Here is a 25,610-nt window from a genome sequence, read left to right as displayed (position 1 = left end):
AATAAAAGCTAAGGATATGTCCCAACTCATGTGACAGTGTCACATGAGTTGGGACATGTCAGGGAATTTTGCTTTATTACCTTTCTGTCAACTTTTGAATCAGAGCCGATCTCCCTGAGGCAGCACTTTGCCTCAGCGAGACCTGTGCGCTCTTTCATGCACATGCATGAAACAGCGCACTTTCGGCACAGGGAACGCATAGCACTTCCTGGCAGACGTCACGCTGGGCGGGCCTTAATTGGCCCGCCCACATAAATTGGCCGACCCCCCCACCAACCGCGGACATGGGGAAAATGTTCCCCCATGTTTAACCAATTTATTGGAGTTCTTTGAAGGAGTCACATGTGCTGTGGATAAAGGGGAACCGGTGAATGTACTGTACTTAGATTTCCAGAAGGCATTTGATAAAGTGCCCACATCAAAGGTTATTGCAGAAAATAAAAATTCATGGTGTAGGGGAACATATTGGCATGGATAGGAGATTGGTTAGTTGACAGGAAGCACAGAGTTAGCATAAATGGATCTGTTTCTGGTTGGCAGGATGTGACGAGTGGTGTGCAACAGGGATCAGCGATGGGGCCTCAACTTTTTCCAATTCATATAAATGACTTGGATGAAGGGACCTAAATTTGCTGACGACACAAAGATAGGTAGGAAAGTAAATTGTGAAGAGGACGTAAGGACAAAGTGACATAGATAGGTTAGTGAGTGGGCAAAGATCTGGAAAATGGAGTATAATGTGGGCAAATGTGAAATTGTTCATTTTGAAAAGAATAAAAAATAAGCTTATTATCTAAATGGTGAGAGATTGCAGAGCTCTGAGATTCAGAGGGATCTGGGTGTCCTAGTGCATGAATCATAAAAGGTTAGTATGCAGGTACAGCAGGTAGTTAGGAAAGCTAATAGAATGTTATCATTTATTGTGAGGGCAGTTGATTAGAAAAGTAGGGAGGTTATGCTTCAGTTGCACAGGGCATTGGTGAGATCATATCGGGAGTATTGTGTACAGTACTGGTCTCCTTATTTAAAGAAAGATGTAAATGCGTTAGAAACAGTTCAGAGAAGGTTTACTAGACTAATACCAAGAATGGTCTTAGGAGGAAAGGCTGGACAGGTTAGGTTAGGCACTGGAATCTAGAAGAGTAAGAAGCAACTTAATTGAAATCTTTAAGATATTGAGGGGTCTTGACAGGGTGGATGTGGAGAGGATGATTCCTCTTGTGAGAGAATCTAGAACTAGGGATCACTGTTCAAAAATAAAGGGTCGCTCATTTAAGACAGAGATGAGGAGAAATTTATTCTCTCAGAGGGTTTGTGAGTCTTTGGAACTCTCTTCCTCAAAAGGCGGTGGAAGCAGAGTCTTTGAATATTTTAAGGCAGAGCTGGATAGATTCTTAATTAACAAGAGGGTGAAAGGTTATCAGGGGTAAGCAGGAATGTGGGGTTGAGGTTACATTCAGATCAGCCATGATCTTACTGAATGGCAGAGCAGGCTGGAGGGGCCGAGTGGTCTACTCCTGCTCCTAATTCGTAGGTTCGTAACTGTTTGACAGTCCACCCGCCAGGCTAAAAGCTGAAGGAAAACTATGCCTACTATTCTAAAGGGAAGGTTATGGTCTGTGCAACATTAGCTGATCTCTGGGCAGTGGCAGAGGCTCTACATTTATCTTCTGTGCGGCTGTGCCCCACACTTCCCTGCAATGCTGGGAAAGGGATAAAGAATCAGCTAGAGTTTCCAGATCTGACCATGGAAAAGTGACTGCTGAAGAATTGTTGCTACGTGGGCATCAGCTGAGGGCAGGTCAGACTTGGCTACAAGGCCCTTCCCAGCTGATTAACCTGCAGACAGTCACTCTTCTGGACTCATCCATTCAGAATGCTAGGAGTGAGTTACTATCTGCACACCCACAACAAGTGTTAGTGCAGTTCAAGACAGAAAAGAATAGAAGAAAATAATACAAGTGCAGACTTGCCCCTTAATAAAGAGATAACCTAGAGTATCTTTCAGCAATGTAACTTTGTTATTTCAGATCCTGATGCTTAACCATGAGTGATGAGTGACTGGTGCTTTGTAACTCTGCCCTGTCCCTACAACTTATAACTAAACTATACAACTGAAAAAAAAACACTCAATAAGATAAAACTGCACATCACTGCTGTATGTGTCATCAGCTGCAATGATGGAACTCATAAGTAGGAAATGACGGAGACAAGAATTCTGTCACTTCGCACTCCATGGCAAGACAAGTTGGTCAGCACTGTGCTGTTTCTTCTGTCTCCAGGAGTTACTGATTGGGACACAGTTAATGGGTATGACAGCCTGTCAGTACATTACATAATACTCAAGTGTGAATATAATAGTGCGTGCCAGTAGACTGTCAATTGTGGAAAGCTTCACAGGTGACCATGAACCTGTCCTTATCTGATGTCACTCCAGCATGCACAGGGCCACGTACACAAACTGGACTGCTGCCATGTCATGTCAGATCATTTGATAGCAAAACTGATAATGTTATTAGAACACGTGCAGGCTAGAGGAATGAGAGAATGCACACTTTATTTCTAGCCGGTGGAAGATGTACCCCAGAAGATGCGCTGGGGAAACCCCCCACCCCCACCCCACCCGAAAGCCCCATGCAAGGACTGTGGTGGAATTGCCCGGGAAGCTTAAACTTCCGATGGACAATTACCCTGCACCTGGAACCATCCGATTTAAACTGGAGACTTCGGATAGTTCCAACTCTCTTAGCAGAATAGTTACCCAGGAACAGTTAGAAGGATTAAAACCACTTCTAACTCATGCGTAACTATGGTACCATCCCCCGACTCCCCACAACAGCCCAATTACCTCCCCAACCGTCTGACCACACTGATCACCCTCCCAACCCCCTGACTACTCTCACTCCCCCGATTACCATCCCGACCACCCAACTAACCCCCTCCAGCCCCCAACTACCCCACCACACCCGGCCACCTGACTACCCCCTCAACCACCCGACTACCCCCTGAACCACCCAAGACACCCTAATCACCCGACTACCCCCTCAACCACCCAAGACCCCTAAATCACCCAACCACCCACCAACCACCCTACCCCCTCACCCCCTCACCTCAGACACTTGCCTTCTCTCCTGTCAAAATGGCTGGAACCTTTAAATGTATTACTTTACGGCAGATTGTGCTGTAAAAAGGTGGGGGAGTGGCTTCCCCTCCACCAACGCTGCTGGCCTGCACAGACAGGAGTCCAGAGCTGCTGTGCTGCACATTTCTCACCAGACCCAGGAAGGAAGATCGGGGGAGAACTACGCAGCTCCCGACCTGGGTCAGTAAAGAGAAGCAGAGTGGCAATCCCAAGGTGAGTGCCACTCCACAGAAGTTCTGGGCCTAAGGATCTTTACCATTCTCTTCAAAATCCATCACTATTTATTGTTACACGTTTGCAGCAGTTGTAAGTCACTTGGAATAGTGAACATGGCGATTTGCTGAATCTAATGTAATTGTGTGAGATACTTAGACAATCAACATCGGGATGTTCCATGAGATGCTGCCACTGCTCAGACAGGAACACTGGAGGTCAATGAATTGGGGCAGCTTATTTTTTAAAAAATCTTGTAACTACATTGTTTCTTCACTTTCAGCTCTAGACCACATTTGAGGAGCTACCATTATCATGGGGACACGTGGACCTCTGTCATCTGTCATCACCTGTGCCCTGACATGCAGTTCAGAGTTTCAGAGTCTTGAGGTGGTTGATCAAGTCCTTGTCTTAGGCACACGCTTTCTTCCATCTGTTCAACCCTTCTTTGTCCTATTTATCATTCTCTTGGAAACTCAATCTAGCATAACCTGAACACCACTCTCTGGTGTACCTTCTATCATGATCTTTCTAAATTTGGCAGTGGCTTGCATTATAGATTTTTGCTCTTAAACTTTAAAAATATTTGCACTCTTACACAGATACAGACTGTCCAAATCCCTGAAACAGATTAATTATTCTAATGCAGCTTGCAAGGAATTCTTTAAACCTTTACAGTTAAAGCCTGAATCATTTGTAAACACTTCTTGTACAGTTTAACAGAGTTAGTGCCAATAGAGGTTTCATTTTTGTTTCTTTCTTGCTGTTCCGTTAATGGATAAAGGGATTCACCCACGGTCCTCTGGGCTTTCAGAATCTTCTGGAGATATTTGGGTTTGGAAGGGATCGCCACAGTGGAATGTAACTGTTTTTCACAACTGGAAAAGAAATAATTTGTTGTAAAGGATAATATTGAGGACACTTGCAGGATGGAGCAAATGACCCAGTGTACTCTGCACACCATGGGGCCACCTTTACATTAACATAGACACAGCTAAGCAAACTTCACCACTCTTTATTTAGCTTTCTCAGAGAACATTGTGAATGATGCAGTGTTCTGTGTTTAGCTTCTCAATTATCTTTATTCATCTCATGGACCAAATGCTGGAAAGTGGGATTAAAATGAGCGGCTAGTTTCTTTTTTCTCTTTTTTGGCCGGCGCAGACACGATGGGCTGAATGGCCTCTTTCTGCTCCGTAACTTTTCTATGGTCAGGATTTGACTGCCCTGTCCTGGCGTGCCTCCCCCCAGTGGATGCGGCCAGCCATTTAAACCTCCATTCAGTACAACGGGACCGTAATATCCCACCAGGCAGGAGGGACTGTAAAATCCTGGCCTATGGTTCTGTGGTTAAGTAATTCAACACAGACCTGGCCATCATACTTTTGCAGCTCAACTAATTCCTGTAGTTTTGTCCACTTGTTGAAAACATGCTTATTTTATGACTCCAACCTAAAAAATTGTTGGGTTGATTAAGGTGCGAGGGGTGTCAGCCATTGAAATGCATTCTACCCTAATGCTACATTTAAGTGAGTATGGACAGTCCCATGTCGAGTATAGTTAGATGCTACGTGGACACATCAAGCACGTCCCAGGCCAGGTAAACATGGATTGAATGCTGATTGAAACTTACTCAAGCACAGGTTAAATGCAATGTAAGCTTCAACAATATGTCTTAGACCAACTTAAGAATAATGCAAAGGTGGCCAAACCTTCTAAACCTTAAAGCTACATATGATACTCTTCAGACATTCGAGAGCTGCAGGACACAGACAATCTTTAGAGACCCATTTTTATGACTATTGCACACACATCTGTGAAGAAACCTTCAGCTCTTTCCTCTAATCTCCCAGGCTCCCTTCACACACAACTCAGTTTCTGCTAAAAACAAATCTGTTTCACTGACATCAGGGCTAGCACATGCTCACTGCTTAACTGACTTTGGCAGCTTTGCTCTTCCAATGTGGAAAATCAGTCTAGAGGTTAGAAAAACATTTGGTTTTAATTGAAAATCAGTTGTGGCCACCTACTGAGCAACAAATTTGAATCAGAGTATCTGTGTCCCAATACAGTGGATTCTTACATTCCTGTTCGGTATTAAACTATTTCCTCCATTTCCAGACAGAGGGTGCAGGTTGGAGGGTCAGCAGTGGGAGATTGGATTAGGGAGCCAGAGAAAATGATGCCGAGGGTCATGTGGCCCTACGTAAGACATGTGGAAAACTACAAAAGAAATTTCATGACGGTGCTAGAACTAATAGTTGATCTTAATCCTCCTCCCTCCCTCCTCCCCGTGCTGCTCCCTGCTCTCTGGATCTCTTCCTGTGAAGCTGCTCATGCCCGAGGCTGTTTACCTCCCTCCAGTGCGCAATTTAACAGGTTTCACAGCACAAGGAATCAGCCACACTGTGTGTGTCAAAAAGCCACATGTGGCTCATGAGCCACGGTTTGGCCACCGCTGGAACAGTGCCTCACACCACAGCAAGGAACCCATATGATTGACCCTGGTGATCGCTCCCATACCACCACAAAGCACCGATACTACAAACAGAAGCAGCACTCACAGCCTCTGCTCCTCTTTGCTGCAATTCCTCAGCACTGATTTCAGCCAGAAACAGCTGGGCGACACAAATTCAGACAACAGCTGCTCCACTGTGTTCACGTTCACTCTTTTCTTCATCCGTTTTGCCAATCTAAAGGAAATAGGATTCGACAAAAGTGACAAAATCTGATAGATGTTCTATTTGTTAATATTTAAGTTCCCTCTTATATTTTATCAGACACGTTGATGAAGTGTGTTGATTTTAAATATATTTACAGTCTCTTTTCAATGTAATAATAGTAAAGCATTTTTGTTATAAGGGATTAACTACTGGATTCTTTCTTGCTTTCTTGTGTCACAGGGCACAGGGCTAAAGTAAGGTACTGTTTGCAAATTTTTTAAACTGTAAAGAATGCACATTACAATCTAATTCACACCCCCAGGAAAGTGCATTAATATATATATAAATTATTGTTACTATTGTCTTTGGATGGAGATCCATCTCACAGATCATTCAAAGTATCACAAACTGATACTCAATTACAAGCACCATTCAGGTGCTTTGCAATATATGTTTGTTTGGTGGGCAAAGGTCATTTTAAATCCGATGAATGTCTGACTACCTAAGCGAAGGTATGATAAATAGTTTTGACGTCCTTTGTTCTGATTTATCATCAATGAAACGTGGACTATACCTTGACTGAATTGCAACCTGGGAACAGCAGATCTGAGGTAATCAGACAGCAAAGGAAAAGGATTTATGGGAGCACGCTGCCATGTCTGAAGTGACATTCATATATCAAGAATCAATTTTAGGTTGGGTATTTATCAGTAAAGAAATATCTTTGTTGTCTTGACATTTTGAGTAAGGTTTGTCACCTTTTACACTGAGTACTGTTCTTTTATCTGTATAATATTACATAAATATGTCTAGTATTTATAGATTCATCTGATCAAGACTAAGTGTATATTCTTCCACTTTCTGAAGCAGGTCACATATTCCAATTACCTGTAGAACTGCAAGATCTCTTTTTAACCCTTGTCATATTCACCCAGATATTGAGCATGTTTGGGGTGACTCGGAATTAGAATTGGTGAAGAATCACAGGACAAAAAAGAATGTGAATTCTTTACTGAGGAGTAGCTTAATAATATGTTCAAGCCTCTGCTACAGATGCCAGAAGCTCTGCAATGAGATATGCTGCATTATAGACCTCGGTATTCCCCTCTGGCTAGGCAAGTGAACCTAGATCATGAACCCTGCCCTGACCACCTGTACTCCATTTGCTGCAGTTTCCAGGGGCGTGTCTCACAGTAATTTCAATGAACGAAGCTTTAAAATTGAGGATAATTTACAACTGGTGGACAGACCCAAGGTTTTCCTCCACTTACATCGCTGATATCACCAGAGTAATAAATATCCTTCTCAATTAGCTGATCTCAGCCATCACACCACCTGGAGCAATAGACCTCAGAAGGTCTGCACTACAGTGGGAAAATCAGCCAGATCTCGTGTCTCAGGTCACTGTATAGTGACTGCTACTGGAGAGTTCACACGTGGACCTTATATGAGGACTGGATCTTTGACCCCGCCCCTGACGGACTGTGGAGTAATGAGTTTACCTCTTTGTGCAGTCACAGTGATAGAGAGTCTTGGGCTCCGGGTTGTAATACGAGAATTTGAATTCATGTGGAGAGATCTTGTACTCACACCGATCCAGGGGTCTGTAACAGTTGCAGATTCTGGAATTACCTATAAAAAAGAGTAATGAATACAAGTATTATTAAAACGCTTTCCTGGAGACTTCTTCGTAAAGGACAAATTCTTACCCTTTCAGCTGGTTCAACCCCCCGACTCGTGGCAATCCATTATTTGGAATAATATCCCTACATGGCATATTCTATTGTTATAAAACAGTGTATCCTCCAACTCATTGTGAGCAAATATGCTAGTAAATATTACTGTAGCATTGCTCAAGTACATCAGCAACTACTCAGTTTAATAATATGTCTTCCGTGTCTAGAAACATAGGAATAAGGGCTTGGAATTCAAAAGTGAGGAAGCGATGCTTCAGTTATACAGAGCCTTGGTTAGATGTCATCTGGAGTTTTAGGCATTGAACCTCAGGAGAGATACATTGGCCTTGGAAGGCATCCAACCCCGATTCACCAGAATGATATTGGGGCATAAAGGGTTAAATTATGATGACAGAGACTTGGCCTGTATTCCTTTTAGTTTAGACTGAGGGGTGGTCAAGGTGTTTTGAAAAATGAGGAGATTCGATAGGGTAGATATGTAGAGACTATTCCCTCCGATGGGAGAATCTGTGTAAAAGGTTTATGTAGACTATTGACAAATCTTACACAAAATGTCAAGACAACAGATATATTCCTTGTTTGATAAATAAGCAACCTAAAATTGAGTCTTAACATATGAATATAGCTTCAGACATGGCAGCGTGCTCCCATACATCCTTTTGCTTTGCTGTCTGACTACCTCAGATCTGCTGCTCCCTGGTTGCAATTCAGCCAAGGTATAGTCCAGAGAACAAGATGGCATAATCTTATAATTAAAAAAGGAATGAAATCAGGAAGCACTTTTTCCACGCATAGGGCACTGTGAACCTGGGACTTGCTGCTCCAAAAGGCTGGGTCACTTGGAGTTTCCAAGGCTGAGATTTTCTGCTCCTGTCCGCAGCGTGTGTCTTGGCGGGCAGGAGCAGAAAATATGGCGAGAGCAAAAAAATCTGTTTTATGTCAGCGGGAAAACAGGTTGCTAGTGTCTGCTCCAGACTTCAATGGCGGCGCGTGTTTCCCGCCACGCCATTTCAGGAACATCATTTTCATACATTTGAACATCATTCTAACTTATTACAATGGCTGCTGGCAGGAATCACTCCTCCCCCCGCACCATGCTGGATCAAAAGGGCACATTGGCGTCTAATTAGACAGACATGTTTCACATCCAGATGTGCACCTGGCGACCTGCACTTCACTCATGACTTTGAGGTTTGTTCGCCTACCTTGCATTGCACAGCGCTCGTGGCACCTCAGACTCAGCATCAGTCTTCGCAGGCAGTACCACTTCACTTTCAGGGGGGTTTCACGCGCAAGGCCCTACCTACCAGACCAGCGGTAAGGCAGGCGTGGCTTGTAATGTGCTGCGGGGCAAGGGCTTGACTGTGGGAGGGTGGAAAGTGGACAGTGTCAATGGAAGGGGCCACAGGGCAAGGGCTCAACTGGGAGAGGGAAGAGGGGCGAAGGTTGCACTCAGACACATGACTAGGTGGTTGGAAGTGTCCCCTGGGCCAGAATGGGTAAGAGTGTCTTAGAGAGGGACATAAATGGGTTGGAGCCAGAGTGGGAGGATGGCAGAGTTTACATTGCTGACCTTGAAAAGACTGTCCTGTCCCAGATCAGGGGGGGGGAACGGGATGTCAGCCCAGTGTTAGTCATGCCCAGCATGTTGTGTGCAGGGTGTGGTCATTAAATCAGACGTATTGGTCCATGGGGTTTCTGACTTAATAATGGGCTGCAGATAGCACTCTCACACTTAGGGTAGGCCTCTGCAAGCTGATGGAGAAAAGGTAGTGATGGCCCATTTGAAGGTCTCATGGGGGTGGGGGTCTCTATATTTCACTGTGCAACAGGCCTCAAGATGGGGAGCAGCAAAGTCCAAATGGGGCATAGGCACATCCACGTCAAGTGGTTCTGGGGGTTACACAGGGATATCCATCACAATCAGATCAAGCATTGGAGGGGCGGCTTGAGAGTTATTGGAGGGAGGGAAAGTTGAACATTATGCTCCTCCAGGATGATGCGGGGAATTTCCACAGTCACACAGAGAGGGTCTAAACTGGTCTGGTAGTGAGACCTCAGCACCACCATCTTGCAACCTGAAGCAATGGTGCAGCACAAAATTAAACTGAGAAAAAACTCTGCTGGTGAGGGCTCCAAGGGCCCTTTGGAGGACTGGTGCACTGCACTGGGGGGCCGATTAAAGGGCCACCCAACTGAATTGTCTATTCCCAAATGAGGAGAGATGCACAGCTGAGACATGTTAGGAGCCTTTCAATGACAATGCAGGGAATCAGGAGAGTGAAGCAATGATTCTATAGATGTGCATTCATGCAAGATTAATCCCAAATCATGGCACTAATCAATCTCCTTGTAGTAACCCCTTGTTCCAAGCATGCCAATTGCCCAGAGCAATAACAAGTTGGGCGGCTGGACAAGTTGGAGATGCATCTTAAAAGCAGGAGCTCAAAGTCTTGGCGTTGGCACATTCACAGATAAGAAGCCACAGCACCCCACTCAAATACTCTCAGAACCTCAATGACCATTAGACCTCATGTGTATTCCAAAGAGCGTAGTATTAGAGTGCAGTGAATGAGGATCCCAGGGCCTGGCCAAAGCAATCTCATAGCAGTGGGTCATGTAAAGGGTTGGGAGTGGTGGTGGGTGGGGGGAGGGGAAGAGGAGTACCTTGAAATGTACCTTGTGCTGGCCAGGATTTCAGTGGCAAATAGGTGCCGACACTACAACCAAGCCCTTGAACCCACAATCATTCACGAATCAATGAGAGAAATAGGACCTTTGGAGCATCATGCTGACTTGTGTCTTCCTCTCATTGATGCTGCAGAGAGGAGACCTTCAAGAAGATGGAGACTATATTTATTGCTGCCTGCATAATTGCACAGAGGCAGGAGCAAAGGAGGAAAAGATTGCGGCAGAGGTGCCAGGCTTACCAAAGGGGCTCTACCCTCAAGAGCAAGGGCAGCAGTGCCCCCTCTGGAAGCAGAGGTTGAGGCGCACAGAAACATTGTGCTTAAGTGGTTCTCAAGACCAAAGGTGTAAAGAAAATACATGTCTTTTCTGCAGATGAAGGACAGACGATGATGCCAACGCCTCCACATGGCTCACATCAGCCACATTCTCCAGGAATTGACGCCACAGGCACTGGGAGGAAATCCATTGCAGGTATCTCTAAAAGTCACCGCCGCTCTTAACTTCTACTTGAATGGCTCTTTCCAGGGCTCCACTGGGGACCTCTGCAGGATCGCTCAACCTTCCATACACAAGTGAATACAGGGGATGACAGATGCCTTTTTGCCAAGGCCCACGATTACATTGACTCCACCAGAGATCGAGCCAGCCAAGACTCCAGAGCACTGGGCTTTGCTGAGATTTCTGGATTCCACAGGTTAAGGGTGCCATCGATTGTGCTCATGTGGCTATAAAAATCACCTGGCAGCAGGCAATGCAATACATCAACAGGAAAGGCTTCCACTTGCTCAATATGCAGCTGGCCTGCGACCACAAGAAACAAATCATGCAGGTTTGCACGAGATACTCCTACAGCTTGAGTAGATCACTGATCCCCAACATCTTCGAGGAACCACACAGAATCCAGGATTGGCTCCTCAGCAACAAAGGGTACCCACAAACAACATGGTTGATGACACCCAGGCAGCAGATACAAAATCCTGCTGAGAGGAGCTATAACGATGCTCATACTGCTACCCGAACATTGGTGGAGCACACCATTGTCATCTTGAAAGCGCGGTTCCGATGCCTGGTCAGATCTGATGGAGCACCCCAGTGCACTCCCCAGAGGGTCTCCTGGATAATTGTCGTCTGCTGCGAAATGCACAACCTGGCGCTGCAAAGATGGGAGGACTTGCTAGATGCTGACATGGAGGAGCTGCACGTCTCCTCTGATGAGGAGGACATTGAAAAGGATGAGGGTGATGAGGTCCAGGAAGCCAAAGCTGCTGGGGAAGAGGCCATAACATGGGCCAGACGAGCTCTGCTTCATAGTCACCAGGCTCCATGAGGAGGATGACAAGCTGTAATGAGTATCCTCTTGGACAACTGCCCTCCATTATGGGTCCACATGAACACCAGTGTTGCTATTCCTCTCATTTAACCAAGCACTTCAATCTGAAAATGAGTACTTACACATTTGGCTAACCATTGTCCTGATCCTTTGAAGGATGAGGAAGCCTCAGGTGCATGTGCCCTTGCTGAGGTGAGGTGCTACCTGGAGGAGGGCGTCCTGGTATCAGACATCAGAAGTTACTGCCTCTTCTAGCATCTCCCCAGCATTCCAGTCGCTATGGCAGCCTAGTAGAGGCAGGAGCTGCTCTATAATCCTCAGCGGACTCATAGCTGTATGCCTTCAGTCTGACAAAGCTCCTCAAGGAGATCCATCTCCACCAATGGGACAAATCACTCTGTGTAACCTTGATGGTGACACCGATAGGTCACAGTTGGGCCAAGGCAGCCGAGGACGTCCCACAAGTGTTAATCCATTTTGACATCACTTAGTCATCTTCTTCTCCATCACACTGACATCCAGCACTCTCAGGGATGCGGCCCTGCATTCATGCTGACCTTCCTATGGATGTGGACCACCTGAGGATCACGGTGTTCACACACTTGCCTGCCAGATATTACAATGTCACCTCTTTAACACAGTCTGCCCTCACGGCCAGCCCTGGCCCTTGCGAGCTTCAAAATGCTAAGAAATCATGAAGCCCTCAAGGTGATGCTTCATTGATAATAAAGTACACACTTAAGGTTCACTTCATTTTCGCTCTAATCCCATTGCTGCCCTCAACATTGTCTAAAGATACCAAATGCACTTCCAGAGCACGCTCAAAGGCTTCATTGACTGTGACACATCACCATTTGGATTTATCATCACTGACCTCGACGAGAGTTTCACTGTAGGGACACTATGCAGAACATATGGCACAGCCCTGCATCCCTACATTGTGACAAGAGCCTTGTGGCTGCAATACAGACAACTATAAGGTGAGAAAGGCTCAAGGTTGTATGGTTGAGCGCTACTCTAGAACTAGGTCCCACCAAAATGTGTGTCTGCGCTGGTGAAGGGTGTGGGTGAGCGCTGTGACGGGTCTTCTATGGTGCTACCCTCTGGTTCTTCGTCCAAGGTGTCTTCGGGGCTGGAGTTGAGGCTTGTGGATGCCCTCAGGCGCTTTCCAGAGGTGCCTATGAAAGAAAACAGAGATAATTAGTGCATGGCAGGTGACTCAAAGACACAAAAATGGACTCTCAGAATTATTGTCTGAGGGATGAGCTGGCGGAGGATCCTCACTTGGGTGTGTGCTGCCGATCTCACCATTGCCATTCCGGCCAGCGTGATGGCACGCTCGGCATAGGGAGTGAGGGTCTTGATTTCGGCCACTCCACCCCCAGTCTGGGACTTCTCCCTCCTATTGTGTGTGAGCTTGTCCCGCATAAAGACAGATGGAGAGAGTGTGAGCCAAGGCAGAGGATTAGGATGCCTGCCTTGTGTGGGTGGTGAGTGGAGCTATGCATGGGATGAGGACGCAAGATACACAGGATATGAGCCCAGATGAAGATGTGTGTGAGAGAGAAAGTGGTGATGCCCCTTGAACTGGCAGTGAGTGAGATTCCCTGTGGAGTGTCAACCTGCGAATGCCCGATGGGCTTGTGAGTGTTTAAGTTGAGAGTGTTGAGATGGTGACTTACCCTGGCAGAACGGCTGAGACCATTCACCCTCTTTCTGCACTGGATTGCTGATATTTTCTGTGCGGCGTTAGCGCTGACCACCGCTGCCACTGCCTCCCAAGCCGGAGTGTGGCATTGGTGGACCTCTTCCAGCCATGATGGGGGTACAGGACATCACTGTAGCCCTCCACAGCATCCAGCAGGTGGCCTAGCGAGGCATCACTAAATTTAGGAGCAGCATGCTTCCTCCCTTTGGGAGCCATGGGACTTCTGTGGGGCAGTCCTGGGCTGCAGATATTGAGAAGGCTGTGCGCGAGTGGAGCTTAAATATGGCGCCCAGAACAAAGAACTGCTGAGCTCATGGCGGGATGGACGAATCAGAGGCCGCCCTCCTGCAATCTGACCTGTTTCCTGCTGATGCGTAATTAATGAGTCAGGAAGCAGACAATATGGCGTGAAAACCCACCGCTGTGCTTAGAGCAGGGGTGAGAAAATCCTGCCCTAAGACACAGGTTGACATATATTTGTGTTCATATGATAGATTTTTGTTAGTAAGGGTATCAAGGGATATGGATCAAAGGTGGATAAATGGAGTTGAGGTACAGATCAGCCATGATCTCACTGAATGGTGGAGCAGGTTTGATGGGCTGAACAGGCTATTCCTGTTCCTATGTTCCTGTTATGCACAGTGAATTATCAGGGCCCTGGGTTATGGTGACAGAATGAATCAAATCCTATTTTTTAGTGTGTGGACCCTGGGATTTTTAATCAGTGGTTTGTGGATCTGTTACACTGCTGTTTAAGGGAAGTTGGTATTTGATAATGAAAGGACTATGTGTTGGAATGGAGAGTGTGTTGTTGCAGTGGTAAATTTTAAGGGTTGGAGCTGTTTAAAAATAAAGAGAAAGATAAATATTAAAAGTATGCTCATTAATGTGTATTTTATATATAAAATGTACAAACTTGCACAGATGGGTGCAAAATTGGACTTTGTTTGCATCCATTTTCCTGGCAGCAAAAATAAGTTCAATTTAGGAGTCCATTCTCCCAAAGTCAAACAGCATAAACACAGCAGAAGTCAATAGTTTGGGTAATATACAGGCATAATATACAGTGGTTGGTGTAAACAGGCATTAAGGGATACGGCACCTTGAACATGCTAATAAGACCTAAAGACCTAAAACCCATTAAAGAATTCTATTTGCCCTAGGCCTGCTGTGCTCAGGCTTATCTGGTCTACATGCAGCATAACTAGTGGCCTTAAAGGTCACAGAGCAGAAACGTTAACACCGCTTCTCTCTCTACAGATGCTTCCTGTCCTGCTATTTCCAGCATTTCCTATTTTTAATTTCAGTATGTTGTTTTTGTGCTGTGATGTTTTGCCTATATCAGTATTGTATAAAAGTGAATTGGGGAATAGAAGTACATACACAAGTAACAACAAAAAATATGACACCTATAGTATAACAAAAAAATCATAATGGAATGTGTTAAAGGAAGCAAGAGTCAGCCTGCTAGGAATTCTGTGTACTTGCAAATCTTTTAATATATTAATAGATATGTTTATCCATGATTAGAATTGTGTCTAAAACTCATTATTCATTATCTACTGAGTTTAAGGCCCCCTCCACCTTGTCTATATCTGTGTTATCCTCTTGTTGATCCTAAATGCTTCTTCCCTGTTATTACTCTCAAAATCTCCCTTGGACGAGGGCCAGTGTGTACCTTGCAGGGGCCTTATGCTCAGGTTTGGTTTGGTGTCCCTACAACTTATTAGTGGATTTGATTTAATATGTAACTGCATGCATTACTCTATGTGTTACCTTTTATATTCTACTGTTCAACTTTAGGGACTTACTGTCTGTGCTCTTATTCAGCATCTGGGAGGTGTGATAGTAATTTCCTAGTACATAGAATCACTTGGGCATTTTTTGTGAAAATATTAATTATGAGGTCAGAGGAGACAGTAAGTACACCTTCACAGCCAATTACACTTGGGAGATTGTGGAGTAGTGGTAATGTCACCAGACTAGTAATCCAGAGGCCCAAACAAATTCTCTGGGGACATGGGTTCAAATCTCATCATGGCAGCTGGTGGAATTTAAATTAAATAAAAAATCTGGAATTAAACTCTAGTCTCAGTGGCTAGAGTGACCATGAAACTATCGTTGATTGTTGTAAAAGAAACCCATCTGGTTCACCAGTGCTCTTCAGAGAAGGAAATCTTCTATCCTTACTTGGTCTATAATCTACATGTGACTCCAGAATCACAGTAATGTGGTTGACTCTTAACTGCTGAGCAAGCCATTCAGTTCAAGGACAATTTGGGATGGGCAACACATGCTGTCCTTGCCAGTGATGCCCATATCTCATGAAAGAATAAAAACTTAGGGCAAGAAATATTTTTTAAAAAATGTAAATGTAACTCTTGGGAGTCAACTTTGCAAGAGGAAGGGCATTAAAAAAATGACACTATCTAAAAAATAAGCTGGCTAACAGGATTAAATGCAAGAATATTATGATGAGAAATGTGTGGTCAGAGCTTGTTTTGTCCATGATTGAGAGTCAAGCTGAAACACAGATGGTGTGGGAGGGAGATGGACACAAAATTGTCAAAATCCGAGCAGAACTGTGAACATGATTTAGAGGGGATGGCTGTTGTCAGGGATAGTCAGTGATCCCTTCATTATGACTTACACTGAAGAGCATTGATTCACTCAGATAGAATTTACTGAGTTGGGGAAATAATTAGGCATGAAACTACTTTATTATCAGATGTGACAGGTACCAACGACAGGCTGTTTTTTATTGTTTTGAGACATGAAAAATTATTTTGATTTGCAAAAATGAGTTCATGTTTGAAATTGAGTAGAGTTAAATCAAAGGAGACAGTTTGCATTAATTTTCCTGATTTCAAACCTACCTTACATTGTAAACCCCTCAAGATACAAAATGCTAAATGAAAACAAAATAATGCTAATTTGATATGTATTTTTAAAATATTAATGAAAGTATTGAGATTTGTGCATGTTTTATTTTATCATAATAAATAGGCACACTGGGTCCACAACTGCATGGCCCTAACATTGCCCTTTAACATTTGCTATTCTGGTCCCTGCCACATTTTGTCTCTGTTTCTTGCTATAGTGCCACTAGCCTTCTGTATCTGGTAAGATATTTCAAATAGAAGTTACTTCTTAGTTCAATAAATAACAACAGTAAAACATTTAAGTAAAGCTCGTGCTGAACCTTTATCTCTTGTCTGGTGACGCCTGGTTGGATCCGGAGACTGATGAACATAGGAGGAGCTGCCAGTGATTCCAGAACTGCTCCAATTTCCAATTCCACATGCTGGATTGCCAGATGCAAGGCCTTTTCTATCCATGTGATCTAGCAAGGATTTCGACCTTCTGTTCTTAGAAAGGCTGCTCAAGTTGCATTTTTTTCTTGGGGGAACGGGAAAGGAGCTATCCACCCTGATTTTTATGATGTTCTTGTCCAGCCTTATCAACGGCAGAGTTACATTTTGGCTGGATGATAAGGTGGAGCCAACACTCTCAGGTAAGCTGGTTGCTGTACTCAGTTCTCCCAGGATGGAAAGACCATGTTCTTTATTGATATTTTCATCCAATCCAACAGCCATGGAAACATTTATTTGGCTATCTAAGGCATTGGAAGCATTTCTTCGCAAAATTTTTCTCGAAACATCTTTTTCCTCCAGGGCAACAGAGAATGAGTTTTCCATCAAATTCTGCTTAATGGTAGGGCTAAAATCTGTCCCGCTGATTACCATTGTGGATATCATATCCGACTTCATCTTCAAGGTATTTTGGGAAGGAACTTTGGCTTTCTGCCTCCAGTGACCATTGCACTTATGACATTTCTTTTTGATTTTCCTTCTAATCTTTTGGGTTGAATTTGGCAACAAGCTGACAGAGGTGGACCCAACTGAGAGGCCAGTGGCCATTTGGTTCTGTCTGCTGGTTGCTGCAGGGTTTGCCGTGGGTTTGGAACCCAATTCCGTTTGAGACTGATCCAAAATGGGTTGGGTATAGTTGTATTTGGATTGAGGATGTAAAATGGCCTGTGGCACCAGTTCAGTGACATTGCAGCTGAGAGAGAGAGAGAGAAAGAAAGAGAGATGCACAAACGCAGAGTCATTTAAACCTTAGTTGGGGATAAGCTAGAGCCATCAACAGTTTGTTTCTTAGATTTACCCAAGAGGGGCTTTCAATCCAGCTCCTCCCAGATCCTAACCTCCATACAAAGCTACCTTGAATTCAACACAAATTTGCACTGAAATAGAGGGCAGCCACAAGCATATCCATGAGGTGAAAATGTCATTCCAGTATAACAGGAGTTGTTTTACCTGAGCTTGGAAATGAGGTGCAATGGCCTTCAATCTCAAGGCCAGGAGCATATTGCAGGGTAACAGGGGATCAAAAGAAGCCAGGACTCTTGGACCTCAGCCCCAAAAAGTCAGACAGGTGAATTCCTGTTGGGGTTCAGGGCAGGTGGCTCTTTTATCCACTCCATAGAAGTTCGATGGCATAGGAAAGTGGTAGGGTTGGCAGGATGCCTCCCCACTCCATCAAAGTTCCAGTGGCTCCTACCTCTTGACTGCTCACATTCCGGATGCCAAAAAGATACGTGTGCCAGATGGATGATAAGTGCAAGCACGGCCAACATGGTGTTCAAGACTTAGGCATTCCATAGGAAGACTGGCAGTATCAGGTAAATCAGGAATCTTTAAAGAGGAACAGAATTACCTGGAAAAACTCAGCAGGTCTGGCAGCATCGGCAGAGAAGAAAAGAGTTGACGTTTCGAGTCCTCATGACCCTTCACCAGATGCTGCCAGACCTGCTGAGTTTTTCCAGGTAATTTTGTTTTTGTTTTGGATTTCCAGCATCCGCAGTAGTTTTTTGTTTTTATCTTTAAAGAGGGCTGTGCGCCAACATGCTAATCAAGCTTTTTATCTGGTGCAACTAACTCAGCCCACAAATGACTTGCCATTGCCATACCTACTCCCCTATGTGTCCCAATTGGCGTGAGTGCCCACCAGCAGTATTTAAAATGATTGATCTCACCCTGACCCCATACTCCAAAGAGATTGGACGCCTTGGCACCTGGGTGGGTCTTTGCGCTTCCATAGGGTTCTACACTTAGGGTATGGACAGGATTGAACTTGACTGTGATTCCCTCGCAGCTGCTGAAACTCATGGCCTCAATTAATGCCTGAGGGATAATTTGCAAACTCATTTCAGAATTTTATCTGCTGAGTGCAAACATCGAGAATTAGGTGCAACAGTCACCAGTTCCCACATTCATTTTAACGCATGGGAAATCCTGCACGGGTCCACTCACCCTATTGGCTGAATTCCCAATATGTGCTCCTGATTGGCAAAGCTCTGTGCTGGGAATGTAGATTCTAAAATTTACCCTATGACGAATGGTCACTTGGACAAGGTATAGGAATGTGATTAGTACCCATGTATATATCCCAACAGGAGATACTATCTTCGTGAGGGGTGGGGAAGGGAGGGTGATAAATTTATTGCAAGACTCACCGGCTCCACCATGTCTTCTTAACACAATGTTCAACTAGTTCCAGGCTGAAACAGGGGACCTGGAGGATGCTGAAAAATGTTATTCCAACCAGTGCGGAGATAGTATCGTTTACATTCAGGAGACATTTCCTGAAGCTGCCAATGAGGGAAATAAAGTTAAAAAAGAGTTAATTTTCATTCTACTGAATTTCCCAATGTTGATGTTGACAGGACAGCCTGAACCAATGTTTCTTTTCTCTTGGATTCTCTCTCATGTCTCCTCCCCTTCCAATCACCCAGCCAAGCCAGCTTGTGTTTCTGCCCTCTTGGGTACTTTGCCCCCAACTCGTCCAATTCCTGCTCTAACCCATCACTATTCCTTTGACTTCCTGTTCTCCTGCCACCGTTTGAAGCTTTAATACTACTTCAGTAAATCCACATTTTCTGTCACTCTGTATTCTCCAAAAGGCCCATCAAGGCTCCCATCACTGCTTCCTTATGAGCATCAACCACTCCTACCTCCCCACTGAGCACACTGGCGACTAACCTCACCAACATTCTTCCCATCCCCCTCACCCGTTATCTACAAGTTTCTAAATTACAGCTTAGCATACCCCAGTCATTGCCCAGGTCTTCCAAGGAGCGCTAATCACCGTCGGATTGTCACTCCACTGAAACTTTCCCCCGACTCAATGCAGCTCCGCATTTCTTGCCAGGTTTTCCGAGCCCGGCTTTCCCAGGAATGCAGAGCACAGCATTCCCCCCGGAGAGCTCCGTCACAGTGGAGTAGAGTTGGGGGAAGAAAGGATATGCCCCTTTTTTATAGCGCTGGCTGCCATGTGGTAAGTTTAAAAGTCCATTGTGAATGTTAGTGAATGGCTGAGTAGACGAACGAGTGAATAGGTAGGATGAAAAAGGTGGATAGGTGGATGAGGTAACTGGGCAGGGTGGGTGAGGTAATTGGGTAGGCAGGTGAGGTGGTAGGTGGTTAGGGGTAGCGTTGTCGGGAGGGGTAGTCAGGTCTGGTCGAGGTGATGGCCTGGCTGGTTGGTTGTGGGGGTGAGTCGTGTGGTGAGGGGGCAGTCGGGGTTTTGGGAGGGTAGTTGGTGCGGTCAAAGGGGTAGTACGGGGTGTCAGGGGTGGTTGTCAAGGGCCAGGGGGTAGTCATGAGGGTAGTCGGGTGTGGGGGGTAGTCAGGGATCGGGGGTGGTTGAGGAGTCAGGGGAGATCACCGGGGGACGATGGGGGAGTCGGGAGTCAGTGACAGGAGGCTCAGCAGTAGAGTTTACCCAAGAATTAGACTAGGTTTTTTTCTGTCTATCATTTCCTGGGTAACTACTATTCAGGTAAGCATATCAGAACTGTCCGAAGTCCCAACTCTCACTCAGAGTCGGAAATATTTATGGAAGGTCCCGGGGAGCAGGGGAATTGCCCATCAACAGTTCAAACTTCCCGGGCAGTTCCCACGGAGCTCAGTGCGCCTAGACTTCCACAAGGTCCCGACATGCACCTTCAGTTGTACGTCTGGTCTCCGACTATACGGAGACCAGAAGGTTCGGTCCATTGTTTCCTCATTTTACCCATCATCTCCTACCTTGGTGGTGGTCTGACACTATTGACCTTGGCTTCTGCCTTACCTATAATCACAGTCACAATGGGATATGGTGTGCAGCCTGTAGTTCCACATTCCATAGTTGTATTCAAAAGCAGAGATTTTGTGTTCACAATGGTCATGCTCTCTGCAGCATAAATCTGTCCGATCAAATAGTCCTAAACATGAGAAGAGTGATAACGAATAAAGACAATTACTCAAGGAATGTGCAATTCACTAATGTTGTCAATATTTAAAGAGACATTGCCACAGTAAAACTGTAATATCTAGTTGGCACAATCTGTGAAGAAACAGGTCATCGCCTTGTGGTATTCAACCAAACGGACTAAAGCCAGAATTTTCCACTCCTGTTGGCGGCATGAGCAGGTAATATGACGAGGAGGCCAAAAATCAGTTTTATGCCGTCATGAAACCAGTTTGCAATTGTCCGCTCCACCCACCAACGGTGGGCCACTTTTCCCACTGCCCAATGTTGAGAACTTAATTTTAGTGCATTTGCATCTCCTCATTGTGCTCACATGCCAGGATCTCCCAACCCCCATCAAATTTACCTCCCACGTCTGCATGACTTCAAAACAGCGTGATTTACAACTGCCTTTAAGAGGCGTGCACCCGGCGAGTTGAACTTCGAGGGGAACTCAGGTTAGCGCACACAGCCTTGCACAGTGCTCGCAAGGATCGCCTGTAGGACATCAAGGAAGAGGTGCTGTGCATTTTGCAGGGGGTGGGGGTGGGGAGGGGCACATGCAAGTCGCTTTTTCCTGGCTTGCTTTCAGTGTAGTGCTGGGGCAAGGGCTCCAGTGTGGGTGAGACTGATGGGAGTACACAAGCAGATGCTGGGGGTAGGGAAGCGGCCACGCACTTGGAAAAGCTTCTTAAAAGTGAGCATTCTTCCACAGCTGAGACCGTTCAGCAGCAACTCCAAGGATATGCTTGGAGACGGAGCTTCTGAAGCATTTCTGCCCACTCAAGCAATGCAAAAGCATAAGTGTGCCAACAAATGCTCCGGGACTTTTTAACCCCTCGGGCGCAGACTGCAAATTAATGTGCATTTTAGTGGGCTGCAGAACAATTGGACAAGTTGTAGAATCCTCTTGCGAAAGGTGGCCATAGAGCAGTCACTAGTGGAGACGCTCACAGACCCTTGCAATGTCTTTATTCAGGTTTGGACGGGCAACCCTCATGGTTCAAGATAACAGTGCAGCCTTGAAGTGCAGGTTAGGAGAACACCTGAGCTTTTTTTTTTCTTCATTCACAGATGTGGGCTTTGCTGGCTGGGCCAGCATTTATTGCCCATCCCTAGTTGCCCTTGAGAAGGTGGTGTTGAGCTGCCTTCTTGAATTGCTGCAGTCCATGTGGTGTAGGTACACCCACACTGCTGTTAGGGAGGGAGTTCCAGGACTCAGCAACATTGAAGGAACGGCGATATATTTCCAAGTTAGGATGGTGTGTGGCTTGGAGGGGAACTTCCAGGTGGTGGTGTTCCCATCTATCTGCTACCCTTGTCCTTCTAGATGGTAGTGGTTGAGGGTTTGGATGGTGCTGTCTAAGGAGACTTGGTGAATTCCTACAGTGCATCTTGTAAATGGTACACACTGCTGCTACGGTGCATCGGTGATGGAGGGGCTGAATGTTTGTGGATGTGGTGCCAATCAAGCGGGCTGCTTTGTCCTGGATGGTGTCAAGCTTCTTGAGTGTTGTGGGAGCGGCACTCTTCCAGGCAAGTGGGGAGTATTCCATCACACTCCTGACTTGTGCCTTGTAGATGGTGGACAGGCTTTGAGGAGTCAGGAGGTGAGTTACTCATCACACGATTCCCAGCCTCTGACCTGCTCTTGTAGCCACTGTATTGATGTGGCTTGTCCAGTTCAGTTTCTGGTCAATGGTAACCCCCAGGATATTGATAGTGGGGGATTCAGTGATAGTAATGCCATTGAACATCAAGGGGCGATTGCCTGACACTTGTGTGGCATGAATGTTACTTGCCACTTGTCAGCCCAAGCCTGGATATTGTTCAGGTCTTGCTGCATTTGGACATGAGTGCTTCAGTATTGTGAATGGTGCTGGACATTGTGCAATCAGCAGCGAATATCACTACCTCTGATCTTATGATGGAAGGAAGGTCATTAATGAAGCAGCTAGGACCTCCAACAACCACAGCCATCTTCCTTTGTGCTAGGTAAGACTCCAACCAGCGGAGAGTTTACCCCCTTATTCCCATTGACTCCAGTTTGACTCCTTGATTCCACACTCGGTCAAATGTGGCAGTCACTCTCACCTCACGAGTTCAGCTCTTTTGCCCATGTTTGGACCAAGGCTGTAATGTGTTTTTTTAAAATTTGTTCATGGAATGTGGGCATCGCTGGCCAGGCCAACATTTATTGCCCATAGCTAATTGCCCTTGTTCAGAGGGCATTTAAGAGTCAACCACATTGCTGTGGGTCTGGAGTCACATGTAGGCCAGACCAGGTAAGGACAGCACATTTCCTTCCCTTAAGGGGATTAGTGAACCCGATGGGTTTTTACGACAATCGACAATGGTTTCATGGTCATCTTTTAATTCCAGATTTTTATTGAATTCAAATTCCACCACCATCTGTCGTGGCGGGATTCAAACCTGGGTCCCCAGAGCATTATCCTAGGTCCACTGGTCCAGCAACAATACCATTACGCTATCGCCTCCCCCAAAGTGCACCCACAAGTGCATCCAGGAGGTCACGGACGCCATCTTTGCAAAGGCACAGAACTTTCTGCATTTTGACCAGGATCAGGCAAGTCAGGAAGCAAGAGCACTGGGATTTGCGGCAATCTCTGGTTTTCCACAGGTGCAGTGTGCCATCGACTGCACTTAAATGGCGCTTAGATCTCCATCGCAACAAGCAGTCCAGTATGTCAATTGTAAGGGCTTCCACTCACTTAATGTTCAGCTGGTCTGCAACCACCACAAACGCATCCTACAGGTCTGCTCACGATTCCTTAGGAGCATCCACGACTCCTACATCCTTAGCAGATCTCAGATCCCTGACATCTTTTAGGGTCCACAGAGGCTGCAGGGTTGGCTTTTTTGGGACAAGGGCTACCCATGGAGGACATGGCTAATGACGCCTGTGCGGTGGCCTCAGTCTGCAGCAGAGAGACGCTATAACGAGGCTCATGCCACAACCTGGACTTTGGAGGATCAAACGATTGGCATATTGAAGCGGTCCCAATGCCTCAACAGGTCTGGTAGAGTACTTCAATATGGTCATCAAAGGGCGTTGCGCATCATTGTTGCTTGCTGCACGCTACACAACTTAGCACTGCAACAGGGGGAGAACCTGACTAAGGAGGAGATGGTGGAGCTGCACGTAGCATCTGATGAGGAGGATGTCAAAGGGGATGGGGCTGATGAGGTTCTCGAAGGCGAGGATGCCGGTGATGAGGCCTTCACACAGGCTAGATAACGGAGATGCGCTCATGAGGCCCTGATAGCCGCAAGATTAGTGGAGGATGACAATGAGATGCAGTGAGGGCAGACCTGACATTCTCACCTTGCATCTGTGAATGTTTGACTCCTATGTGGCTGATGGCAGTGCACATACCCTCAGTGCTCAGGCTCATGTCATGGAGATGAAGCGGAGGTCCTAATAGTCATTAGATTCCAAGAGGATGATGACGACATGCAGTGAGGACACTCCATAGATCTTCACATAACCTCTGTGAATGTCTGACTCCTGTCTGGCTGAGGGCAGCTCGCTTGTGCTCTGTGATCAAGGTCATATCATGGAGGTGCAGCCGTGAAACTTTAAATGCATCTGATCCTTTGGTAGCCTTCAGCACCTGACCCCTTCAGGAGCACAGCATCACTGGTCACAGATGTGAAAGAGATGGGGGCCAGCCCCACCTCAAAGATGCTGAGAGCACACAGAGAGAATGATGGAACACTGTGACGCCTGCCCACAACATTCTGGCAGCAATGACAAGCCCCATCGAGGTGCAGGTATCAATAATATGTGCAGTGAGTGTGAAGCCAGGCCATCACTTTATTCTGAAGGTTAGACACTGCACAGGGAAGAAGCCCTGGACTGAGACACCTGTTTTACCTTGTGCAGGAACCAAGGTTTCACATCTGAGTGACACGAACACTGCTCATCATAATAAAGAGCCATAGACAAAGAGGCATTCTTGGGAGTTTACTTACAATAGTGAACATTATGTACGAATGATTAACACACCTGCCCAGGCTGTGCAATCTGTTAATTTAGGTTAATTGTTTGGTAACCAAAGAGTTACATCTTCCTAGCCTTGTTGCTACATCTTGGTGCTCCCCGACATTCACAGCAGAGGTGGAGGCAGCCTGCTGACTGTTGTGCCCTGTTTGTGATGACCTTGGCGGGTGTCCGCTGGAGGACCGAGACCTGGAGGGCCCCGGCCTGCTTTGGGTGTCCTGCTGTGGGCCAGCTGCACTCTCCTCAGCCTGTGGAGCTGGAGATAATGGGGTCACAGGAAGGGGGGATTGGATCGGCTGGACATTCCTAGAGTCACCTGGGTGGATGGCCCCGGGGTGTTGAGCTGCTGATCCTCCTCCCTATGGGTGCCTGACAGCCCCTAGCTGACTCTTTGAGGAGAAGGGGAAACTTAAGTGAGATCGAGCTGCCCCGCACCCATCTCTCGTTGACACTGCTGGAGGCCAACTATGGCTTCAGTGATGGAGTTCATCCCGCGCAGCAATGCAGGATTGATGTCCTGGACCAAGATCTCCATGGCGGCCACCATCCTGCATGCATCAGCACGATGGTGCTATCACCTTGGGCTGAAAGTGGATAGCTTCCTCCATCTGAGGAGTGCACCAGACATCCCTTCCCGATGTCCTGTGATTGTCTTTGAGGCTCCAACAGCTGATAGAGGACCGAGTCCAGAGGCTCATCATCTGACTCGGACTCAGCAGATTCCTCACCTCCATTAGTCCTCTGAATGCCGGTGAACAAGTCCCTGTCTCCGCCTGCTGTAGAACAGATTGTGCGTTGTGCTCACCAGATTGTGATCCTGAGGCTGCTCTACATCTAGGTCCCACT

General features: G+C 46.1%; 1 protein-coding gene across 1 annotated transcript in view; it reads right to left on the bottom strand.

The window, feature by feature from the left end:
- Positions 1–3,976: 3,976 nt before the first annotated feature.
- pla2g3 (phospholipase A2 group III) overlaps positions 3,977–25,610 on the bottom strand; it is a 37,241-nt gene continuing 15,607 nt past the window's right edge. The window contains exons 2-7 of the mRNA XM_078554320.1: positions 20,582–20,714; positions 18,966–19,100; positions 16,647–17,509; positions 7,521–7,650; positions 5,920–6,048; positions 3,977–4,233 (exon numbers count right to left, since the gene is read on the bottom strand). Coding sequence (XP_078410446.1) covers positions 4,020–4,233; positions 5,920–6,048; positions 7,521–7,650; positions 16,647–17,509; positions 18,966–19,100; positions 20,582–20,714 — 1,604 coding nt within the window. The 3' untranslated portion in view covers positions 3,977–4,019. The remainder of the gene's footprint in view (positions 4,234–5,919; positions 6,049–7,520; positions 7,651–16,646; positions 17,510–18,965; positions 19,101–20,581; positions 20,715–25,610) is intronic.

The sequence above is a fragment of the Cetorhinus maximus genome, chromosome 12 (genome assembly GCF_964194155.1).
Source record: "Cetorhinus maximus chromosome 12, sCetMax3.hap1.1, whole genome shotgun sequence".
Classification (NCBI taxonomy): domain Eukaryota; kingdom Metazoa; phylum Chordata; class Chondrichthyes; order Lamniformes; family Cetorhinidae; genus Cetorhinus; species Cetorhinus maximus.
Note: the sequence above shows the minus strand (reverse complement) of the source record. Positions and strands in the feature narration are given on the sequence as shown.